This window comes from Hyperoodon ampullatus, assembly GCF_949752795.1.
Source record: "Hyperoodon ampullatus genome assembly, chromosome: 15".
Classification (NCBI taxonomy): Eukaryota; Metazoa; Chordata; class Mammalia; order Artiodactyla; family Ziphiidae; genus Hyperoodon; species Hyperoodon ampullatus.
The window spans coordinates 23,501,649-23,512,920 of record NC_136928.1 but is presented as its reverse complement, the minus strand read 5'-3'; the positions used below and the strand labels follow the sequence as shown (position 1 = coordinate 23,512,920).

Genomic DNA, 11,272 nt, shown 5'->3' with positions numbered 1-11,272 from the left:
GAGAATGAGGAATATGTGGTCTCTTACCTTCTCTCTGGGCAGGGCCCAGCCTCCTGTCTCGATTGTCCTGCTATTCTCGTCTGGGAGTATCGGGCCACAGGGAACAAATCTCCACTTGCTTACCTTGGGGGGGTGGCCATCTACGTCCTGCCTCAGTGGGACCCCTTGTCTTGCAGATGTGAGGGTGGGGGGCATATGACCCCTGAATTTGGCCGAAGCTCCGGATGACCCTGGATTCTGATGCCCCTTTTAACCCTCCCGAGACCCTCTAAAGAGACTGTCCCCAGCGCTGTCCCGCGCGCCTCACCGTGACACCCGGCTGTTTTTCAGGTCCATCCCGCCTCCCGCTGCCTCGGGACGCCAGGTGCTGACCCCGCGGACCTGCCATGAAACCACACTTGAAGCAATGGAGACAAGGAATGCTCTGCGGGATATTCGCTTGGGGCCTCCTCTTCCTGGCGATCTTCCTGTACTTCACCGACAGCAACCCTGCCCAGCCCGCGCCCAGTTCCTTCTCCTTCCTGGAGACCAGGAGGCTGCTGCCCGCACAGGGAAGGCAGCGGGCCATCATGGGCGCCTCGGAGGGCTTGCCTGAGGGCGCGGACGCTCGCAGGGGGCTGCCCCGCAGACACCCGTATGGCCCCCTGCACGCAGGGCCGGGCGACCTGCGGGCGTGGGCCCCAGACGGCTTTGAAAATGAAGACGACTTCCTTTCGCCCCAGACGGGGAGAACATCGCAAAGCGCTTTCCCGCCGGAGGACGCCGCTCCGGGCACGTCGGGGGGCCCGGATGGGGCTCGGTCGGCGCGCTGGGCCCGGGGGCGGCGGGCAAAGCGAGGGGCCCGGAGGCAGAGCCGGAGCGCGGAGCCCGGGGTGGGCGAGGACGGGCAGCGGCTGTACTCTCGTCCACATCCCGGGCGCTCCTGCGCCGGCTCTGGAAGGGCGACGCGTCGGCGCGGATGCTGCACCCGCGCCTGCAGAAGGCCATGGGCGCCTACCTGCGCGCCAACAAGCACGGCGTGCGCTTCCGGGGGCGCCGGGCGGCCGGGCGGAGCCGCACGGAGCTGCTGTGCGCCCTGCGGGGCCGCGTGCAGGTGCGCACCCTGGACGGCAGCGAGCCGCCCTTCTCGGCGCTCGGCTGGCGCGCGCTGGTCCCCGCCGTGCCGCTCGGCCGGCTGCTCCCGCGCGGGCTCCGGACCTGCGCCGTGGTCACGTCGGCCGGCGCCATCCTCAACTCGTCCCTGGGCGAAGAGATAGGTGGGTCCCCGCGGCCCCCTGCCCCCAAGGTGGCCGCTCCTGCACTGTGTTTCTGGCAAGTCTTAGGTCTTCCTTCCCTGGGACGGAATGACCTCGGCGGGTGGAATTCCAGCAGAGGTCTCCTTTGCGGAGACTCAGAGCAGAGACAGGCATCCTCCCAGGAGCTGGGGGCCCGGGAAAGGGAAGCCCGCTGCCCTCTCACCGCCCCGGTCTCAGGATCCACCTCCTGCAGAGCCCACGTTGTGCACTGACAGCTCCCAGCTGGGCCTGCACCCCTGATGACCCCTTAATGTGGCAGGAGCAGAAAGGACAGCAGGGGAAACCCCACCGGGCGACGAGCCTTAGGGGGCAGCTCCAAACAGGAGTTTACAGGATGATAATTTTAACTCGTTCAAGGACTAAATCCCTGTCCCTGGGCTCTGCGGAGAGCCCGACAGCTGGTGAGAGTATTGATCCGGTGGGCACCGTCACCTCTAAGGTTGGCACACACCCAGCCTCTGGGTCCCAGCCGCCTCCCAGGGACCTTCTCCAGGATGGCAGATAACCAGCTGCAGCCTGGGCTTCCATCTTCCCTTCTGAACTGTCTTCAAATCCATTCCTGAGCCCTGAGAACACCCCTGTTAGTCTGGCCTCTCCAGAGAAACAGACCGGTGGGATATGTATAGAGAGAAAGATTTATTTTAAGGCCTTGCCCCTGCCGTCCTAGCGGCTGGCAAATCTGAAGTCTGCAGGGCAGGAAGGTAGGCTGGCTGGAAATGCAGATAAGAGTTGATGTTGCTGCCTGAAGCCCCAAATCTGCGCGGCTGGCTGGCAGGCAGGCAGCTCGGGAGGGCTCCTGCATCTGGATGCAGAAGCCCTTCTTCCCCAGGAACCTGCAGTCTAGTCCAATGCCCCTGAGTCCCCTCAGTGCCCGGCCCATCGTGGTGCTGCACCCGTGACCCTTTAGGCTCATTTAGCAAACACGCATGTAGCCTCTACTCTGTGCTGGCTTCCGTACTAGGTACCAAGCAAACAAGTGTGGATCAGACGCAGCGTCTGCCTTGAGGCCAGATGTAAAACAACGCCCTCATACATTCTCCCAGGTGGATGGTGTTAGCTCGTAGCTGACCTGGACGTGACCTTCAGGGGGCACTGCCCACTTGATAGAAAGGAATCCTTGTTTCTGGGGCCCATTCATTGTTGCGTGTCCTCGAAGAGTGCCTGATACTCCAGAGCCATCTTGAAATAGGGTGACACTCTTATCATCAGGTTGCACAGCCCAGACCTCCTCCCACAGGCTCTTGGGAATGAGGCTGAATGTGAAATTTTTAAGAAGTTGAAAAAATAAGGCCCAAGTCTGGACTTGCAGCCTGGGGTCCCAGTGTCCCCGAGCTGACATTAAGCAGACTCGTAATCATGCTGTCTGTGTGTCACATAAGCTTGCAGCCAAAGCCGAGTCGAGTGGCTGCTACCAATTAGAAAAGAGCATTGGTTCAGAGGCCCCCAGGGCCAAGTAAAGCCACACTTCTCTCTGGTTTTCGAGGACCATGATTAATCACGGAAGAAGGAATTTAAGCAGCACGCTTTAAAGCAGGCGGTGACTTGCTCTTGGTTTCTTTTTTTTTTTGCTTTGTTTTAAGCCCCACTGCATCATAGCTGCACATTTGCCTTGCTCTCACCTGCCTGGGAGAATTCCCTTGCTCTTTATTCTGGTGTAAATATCCCTGACTGGAGTCTTGTAAACTCTCCTCTATTCAGAATTTGGAAGAGAGTGTGAAAGAGACTGGGAATTCCACATTTCTGGGGAACATGACACGTCAGTTATATCTTTGTTAGTTTCTGGTATCCACATTTAATTGATAGCGTCTGCATTTATGCAAAGGTTCATGATTAGAATCGTAGAAAGGCAACTGAAGAACAAACACTCAGAAAATTTTTTAAATTCTCTATCGTTTTGCCTCAGTTCCTTTGAATCCAATTTTATAGCTATCGATAACCTTTTTAAGAGTATGTAACGTAACACAATTCAACTCGTAAAGACAAGAAGTCTCGCTTTTTTATAAGCTGGCATCTCTCAGCATCAGCCCTTGTGCCTGCCATGTGCTGACATTTCTCCTTCCGACTCCCCTGAACATACAGAGGCTTATCGACACACAGTTGTTAACACCTCTCCCGGTGAGAACAAATTCACATAGCAGAGTCCTTCAGGAAACTTGGAACCGGGCATGCTGTACTGTTTAGCTAAATCTGCCTTCATCCCAAAGCATCTACTTGTGAATTGGCTAAGTGAAGATTAGAAGTCTTGCACGAGGTCGTGGTTTTATGAAAAACTGAGGGCAGAGCTAGAAAAGTTCCTGCAGGTTGCCCCCTGTCTGCCCCCTGTACCCCCCCTCCTGAGGGCTCAGCCCCTGCCCCACCCCACCCCCAGGGGACCAAGGAGGCGCCAGGGCTACAAGTGACTCTGCTGGCTGCTCCCTGGGCAGTGCCATCCTGTATCCCCAGTTCTGTTAGACTGAGTCCTACCTTGTAACTGTTTAAACACCTCCACTTTGAATATGTTATTGAAAAGCAAACTGAACTGTTTTGGAAACGTGGAACATTCTTTTCTAGAGTGGTGAGATCTTTTTTCAGCCATTCCTGTAAATAATAATAATTTGGTAGTGAGATCAGTAGCAGCAATCCCGTGGAAACACACTGCAGATGAGAAAAGTACTCTGAACTTACAGCTGTCGCCTTGAATGGGAGGTCAGGATCTGTTACTTGAAACTCGGATTCTGGGAAGTGTGTGGGAAATGGGAGAGTAGGGAGGAGGCTGTGTAGGGAGGGGGCATCTTCCCGTAGTGAGCTTGGGATTTGGCGTCCTGTTACCTTAAAAAAGCAAGAAAGCAGGTCATACAGTCATTCAACAAGCATGGGTCCCCAACTCTCCACCAGATACTGTGCTCGCCACTAGTGACAGAAAGATGGATGAGGCCCATCCCTAACCCTCAAATCCTCTGCTTGCTAGTGGGAAAGACAGACTATAAACAGACAATTCCAATATCACGGTTAGAAGGACAGACGGTTATGCACAGACAGACAGGGAGCTGTGAGTCGCACTAGCCGCTTTTGTCACAAAACACAACTATACTTGAAACAGACGACTGATAGACATACTTAATTTAGACTTGGACGTTTGGCAGATATTTTCTCAAAAAGGAAGGAAGTAAGCCTTCACTTTTAGGAAAATAACTGACAGTGTTTGTTGCCAGTGATAAAATTAAATCTTTCAACCCTGAGTTTGGAAGCTTCCCAAACTTAAAAAGTGATGAGATCCATGGTGACATTAATGATATTTGATACTTTATAATGAAATGCTTCAATATTTGAAAGATCTGCATTACTTATTGAACTGATAGCTTCCAAATGACCGTTGCACAGTGTTACAAAATATACATGGATGAATCATCCTTTATTTTTTTAATTGAAATATATAGGGTTGGCCAAAAAGTTTGTTTTTCCATAACATCTTACGCAACTTTTTGGCCAACCCAATAGTTGATTTACAATGTTGTGTTAGTTTCTGATGTACAGCAAAGTGATGCAGTTATACATACATATATATATATATATATTCTTTTTCAGATTCTTTTCCATTATAGGTTATTACAAGATATTGAATATAGTTCCCTGTGCTATGCAGTAGGTCCTTGTTGGTTACCTATTTTATATATAGTCGTGTGTATATGTTCATCCCAAACTCCTCATTTATCCCTCCCCTACCCGTTCCCCCTTTGGTAACCATAAATTTGTTTTCTGTCTGTGGGTCTATTTCTGTTTTGTAAATAAGTTCATTTGTATCATTTTTAAAGATTCCACATATAAGTGATATCATATATTTGTCTTTGTCTGACTTACTTTACTTAGCGTGATAATCTCTAGGTCCATCCATGTTGCTGCAAATGGCGTCATTTCATTCTTTTTATGGCTGAGTAATATTCTATTGTATATATGGACCACATCTTCTTTATCCATTCATCTGTTGATGGACATTTAGGTTGCTTCCATGTCTTAGCTATTGTAAGTAGTGCTGCTATGAACATTGGGGTGCGTGTGTCTTTTCGAATTAGAGTTTTGTCTTTTCCAAATAAATGCCCAGGAGTGGGATTGCTGGATTATATGGCAACTCTATTTTTAGCTTTTTAAGGAACCTGCATACTGTTTTCCACAGTGGCTGCACCGACTTAACATTCCCACCAAACGGTGTAGGAGGGTTCCCTTTTCTCCACACCCTCTCAGCATTTATTACTTGTAAACTTTTCTTTTTTTAACTTTTGGCCATGCCGCACCATGCAGCACGTGGGATCTTAGCTCCCTGACCAGGGATCGAACCCGCACCCCCTGCGGTGGAAGCACAGAGTCTTAACCACTGGACCACCAGGGAAGTTCCTATTTGTAGATGTTTGGATAATGGCCATTCTGGCCTGTATGAGTGGTACCTCACTGCAGTTTTGATTTGCATTTCTCTATTAGCGATGTTAAGCATCTTTTCATGTGCCTGTTGGTCATCTGTATGTCTTCTTTAGAGAAATGTCTGTTTAGATCTTCTGCCCATTTTTTGACTGGGTCTTTTTTTTTTTTTTTGGATGAATCATCCATTTTGAGAGCAAGATTAACTAATGAATTTTAATGTAACAGCACAAAAATTGATACTGTTTCACATTCCACACTGCCACTAACCTTTCAGAAACTAACTCTTGTGGAGTTACGATGAAGTATCAGAGGAGAATATTCCTAGTCATCTGGAAAGACTCTTGAAATACTCCCACCATTTTCAACGATATATCTGAGTCTTCATATACTTCAACTAAAGCAATATATTGCAGCAGATTGAATAGAGAAACAGGTATATGAAACCAACTATCTTCTAAAAAGCCAGGCGTTAAAGAGATTTGCAAACATTTCAAACAGTGCCCTTCTCACTATTTTTTGAAATGTAGTTATTTCTCATAAAAATGTATTTTACAGATAAATTAATAAACATTTACAATTTTTCTATTTTACTCACTAATGTGATATATTCTGAAATCTGTAATCAAGATAAACAAAAGGTCTCTGGGTTGTCAGTAATTTTCAAGAGTGTAAAGTCATCCGGAGACCAAAAAGTGAGAACCACTGCTTTGGGTGATCTGATTTTTCTAGCTCAAGTATCATCTGAATTTTTATGACGAAATACTATTCAATAATAATAAATAATAAGACAAATCATTACCCGCCCAAATTGCAAACGTGTGCTTAAATTGTGAAGTAAAGATAGTTGGAAGTATTGGGGGGTTTGGCATCATTTATGCAAAGCATAGATCACGTCAAATCTGGAGATTGGCAAACTTTATTTTTCCTTTTTTTTAAGAGCCAGGTAGTAAATATTTTAGGCTGTGTGAGCCATAGGGACTTTGTCACAACCCTGCTGTTACAGACGACAGATAAACACCAGTGAGTCTGTTACAGTACAACTTTATTTACTAAAATATGCCATAGCTTGCCGACTCCTAGAAAATTTCCCCTAGAAGAATGTTGTAGGATTTTTGGACGGCATGTGTTCCAAAAGTATAGTGATTTTGATGCTCAAAACTGGCATCCAAATTCTTCCGAGTTCTGAGCTTGTGGAGAAGGGCAACCTGTTTCGTAACGTGGTTCTAGTGCTGGCATGCCCGCTGAGTGCTGCTTAGGGAAGGTGGAAGCTACCTCCCAAGGAGACCCTCAGAAGGGATGGCAGATACGCAAGAAGAAGGCCGGCTGCTTTAGGGGCTGGTGCAGGCTCTGGCCACAGTGCATGCAGCGTGGACCTACAAGGCTCTTTGACAAGTCAGAGATAAGTGATCTCACTTCTCACTCTCTCACAGACAGGCTTTGTTGTTTGCTCCAAGTTAAATTAGGAACGTGCATGGGGTTTTTGAAGCTGAAGAAAACGCATAGAAATTCCCTATCGCTGATTAACTGCTTTCAGCCCTGTTTCTGGGAAACACATTAGACTTCACAAAGCAGTCTAGATACACACATATGTCTTGAAATTTCCTGTGTAAAGCATGTCTTTCAAGACCGTGAACACATACCAAGTATCTAAATATAACTTAGATGATATAGGACCGCTTGTAATGGATTGATAGGTTTTTATGTTTATTTGCCCCCAGCCAGGATCTCATTCTAAATAAATAAGTATGCCAAACAGTGTGTGTGGGTATCTGGATTTTATTGGGGTCTAGTTAGCTTCAGGTATTGAAAGATTTGCTTTAAGATATTTTCCTAGATTATGCTGATTTTTATGCAGAGGGAAAAAAAGTAAGTTTGTCACTTATGTGCCCTCAGATTCCCACGATGCAGTTTTGAGATTTAACTCTGCTCCTACACGTGGCTACGAGAAGGATGTTGGAAATAAAACCACCGTCCGCATCATTAATTCCCAGGTAAGATGGGTGGACTGTTTTCACAGTGGACTGTTTCCTAGGTAAATAGCTTAACTGGGTGAATGAAGAGAAATCACCCAGTTATCCATGACCACGACCTTGCTTATTTCTAAAGGTCTTGTAATGATAAAGAATTAGTGAGGAAAAATGCAGAGAAATGGGAATTCGTGTGTGCTGTGAGTAGGAAGAAAGTAAATAAGATCAAAAGGAAAAATCAGAGTAGAGGTACAAATATATACATGTTGCATTTTGTGAACTGAGGAAAAGAAAGGTAAACAGTAAATCATGGGGATGGAGGGGAGAAAAGCAAAGGAACAGAATTCAAGGGTCAGAAGAACAGCTCAGAAACTTTACTTTGTTATTGAACATTTTAAAAAGGAAAATATCTCTTTTTTGTATGTTCTCAATAAGAATGTTTTCCAAAATTCATAGCAAAATTCGTCTCAGAACAAACCACAATAATTTCTAGAGTTTCAAACTGTATAGAAAAAAATGGGGTGATGAGCAATTTATGGTGAGTTTGTTGCAGAACCAAAGATCAGCTTTCTTCATCGGGCTCTGGGCTCGCAGCCTACAGTGTTGAGAAACAGGCCCCGGTTTCCTGAATTCAGAGACACCACTGATTGAAGATTCCTCATATGTCTGATGACAGCTTTTAAGAGAGGAGAGCATAAGCCCCAGCAAATTAAAATACAGGTCCCTTGTGAGATACTCCCTAACTTCAGAAATATTAAAATGCGAAGGAAAAGAGGGCATCTTAAAAGCTGTGGGAAAATTCCATCTTAAAAATGAAGCAAATCAAATGCATCCTTTTTCCCCCAGACTATAGTTGACAAAATCTGATTGGCAGGTGAGACTGAAGGACTCACTCAGGACCAGAGAGGGCCCCAGAGGGGGGACAGTCATACCGGGTGGATTCACGTCTCCTGGCCTCTGGGTCCAATTTGTCCTGAGGTTGGCACTCAGTAGGCCTTCTAGGCCTGCAGCTGTCTCTCCAGTGGCCAGTGAGGGCAGTTGTCATTGGCGGGGGCTTACTCAGCCAGGAGTTGCATCAGGAGCTAGTGCCTCTAGATGACTCCAGTGCTGCTGCTTTTTTGTGTGTGTGTGTGTGGCGCCGCATGGCTTGCGGGATCTTAGTTCCACGACCGGGGATTGAACCCAGGCCCTTGGCAATGAAGGCCCAGAATCCTAACCACTGGACCACCAGGGAAATCCCTGGTTCCTTTCTTAAAAAAGAAAGCCCTCCTTTGTCTAAATATTTCCTTAGTGCCTTAGCGTGTAAAGCCTGCCTCTCTCCCTCCCCAAGAAACTTTTTTTTTTTCTTGCTCCAAAACTCCTTTTAAAAAAATTTTTTTTTTTTTTTCGGTACGCGGGCCTCTCACTGTTGTGGCCTCTCCCGTTGCGGACCACAGGCTCCGGACGTGCAGGCTCAGTGGCCATGGCTCACGGGCCCAGCCGCTCCGCGGCATGTGGGATCTTCCCGGACCGGGGCACAAACCCGTGTCCCCTGCATTGGCAGGCGGACTCTCAACCACTGCGCCACCAGGGAAACCCTCCTTTTTAAAATTTTTACCTCTTTTTAAAATACAATTGTGAAGGCCCAAACCCTTGTTTTGAAATGATTCTGCTATGTATTTGCAGATTCTGACCAACCCCAGGCATCACTTCATTGACAGTTCTTTGTATAAAGATGTCATCTTGGTGGCCTGGGACCCAGCTCCATATTCTGCAAATCTTCACCTGGTGAGTATTTCCTTGGTGCCCCCACCCTTGTGGGTCAGCCAGCGCCTTTGACCGATACATAATGGGAGTTAAGTCAGGGATGAAACTTTGACAGGCAGAATGAAATCAATTGTGGGTGCGAATTAAATTCACATGTGTTCACACAGTTTGAGTCCCGGTTGCAGTAGCACCCTTGCTGAGCGAAGTCCCTCTGATGCTAAAGTGTTTTTCTGGAGGATTTAAAAAACAGAAACAAAAATGTACAATGTCTAGATGTTCAGAAAGTCCTAGCGACACCAGAGGTTGGGCTGCTTAAACTCCGAATTTTTCCACTGTGAGACGGTTACATCACCTTTCAAGCAGTTACAAGACCTTTTGAAATACATGGGAAGTTCTTGGCAAGAAAGGCTAACTTTGGGAATCCTTATTATTGAAATGGAACGTGTCACAGGCTTTTCCTGAGTGTGCCACTCTTGGCTTCTGCCTCCAAATCTTTTAAATCTTATACGATACAGTGTAAACAAGGTTATTACTAGCCATCAAAATATAAGCAAGGTATCAGTACATTCACGGCCTCTCTACTTTTGGTGAAACCTGGCGTGAAGAGCCAGCGCACTTGTTCTGAAAGGGGGCTGGGAAGATCGGTTACAGTTTAGCCCCGTGAGCGATGCTGTCAGCTGTGCCAGGGTCTGTGGACTTGTTCTGCCGTGAACCGAGAGGATGCCAGCTTCCTAAGATGAATGTGGGAAATGTGGGAACAGAGCTCAGCCCCACTGGGTGTAACTATCCAGGAGAGCTTCCCACAGTCGATGGTCCCTCTGGAAGGAGCATTCTGTCATCATGCCTCCTAAGACAGAGGCTGGACACATACCTGGCAGGATTATAACTATTCTCAACCAGGAGTTCACATCAGAGCCCATTTCCCAGGCATCCGGGCATATCCATCCTCCATGTGTGGGTTTTTTTTTTGGTTTTTTAGAATTATTTATTTATTTATTTGGTTGCACTGGGTCTTTGTTGTGGCAGGTGGGCTCCTTAGTTGTGGGATGTGAACTCTTAGTTGCAGCATGCATGTGGGATCTAGTTCCCTGACCAGGGATCGAACCCGGGGCCTCTGCATTGGGAGCGCAGAGTCTTCACCACTGAGCCACCTGGGAAGTCCCCCATGTGTGTTTTCAAGAATGCTCTCTGGTTGATTCTCCTATACACCATCTACTGAGAACCAGTATCAAGTGGGTGTTTGAACTTGTCAGCTTCCTTCCAGCCTGAGGTTCTGTGGTTTTAAGTTCTGACAGCTTTCTTGCTGTTGGTGGACCCATGAGAGGCTGTGGCTGTTGGCCCCTGCTTTCTCTCTCCCTGCCCCAGGGTTTGGGGGCACAGTTCACTAAAGATGATCTGGCCTGTCCTTGTCAAAATTTTTAAAGCCACAGACCCCATTCAACCAGGGACTATTCCTTGGGATCTTCATCCAAGCCCATCTTTGGCTGAGTTGTCTGTTTGAAAGGACTGTCAGAGCCCTATGAGCTGAGCCTCTCCCCACACACCTCCAAATCCCATTTCTCGGTGGCACCTGAGACACTTTTGAAGGCTTGTTTTTTAAATCAACCTTATTGTTTATTTTTTCCTTACAGTGATTTTTGTGTAACCGATGTAAGTGCACATTTTGATGGGTAGTAGCAAGTGTATAGTCCTGTATCCAGCACCACAATTAAGGAACAGAATCTTTCCGCTGCTGCAGAGAGTCCCCTGTGCCCACCCTTCCATCTCCCAGACCCGACCCGAGACCCAGGCAATTACTGACATCTTTCTGCGCTAGAGATTAGATTGGGAAAACATATTTCTGAAATACAGTGATTGAAACTACGGCCATGG

General features: G+C 47.4%; 1 protein-coding gene across 1 annotated transcript in view; it reads left to right on the top strand.

The window, feature by feature from the left end:
* Positions 1-386: 386 nt before the first annotated feature.
* Positions 387-11,272, top strand: part of ST6GAL2 (ST6 beta-galactoside alpha-2,6-sialyltransferase 2) — a gene marked incomplete at both ends in the record, with an annotated part of 22,009 nt that continues 11,123 nt past the window's right edge. The window contains 4 exon segments of the mRNA XM_079721109.1: positions 387-899; positions 902-1,256; positions 7,581-7,678; positions 9,320-9,421. Coding sequence (XP_079577235.1) covers positions 387-899; positions 902-1,256; positions 7,581-7,678; positions 9,320-9,421 — 1,068 coding nt within the window.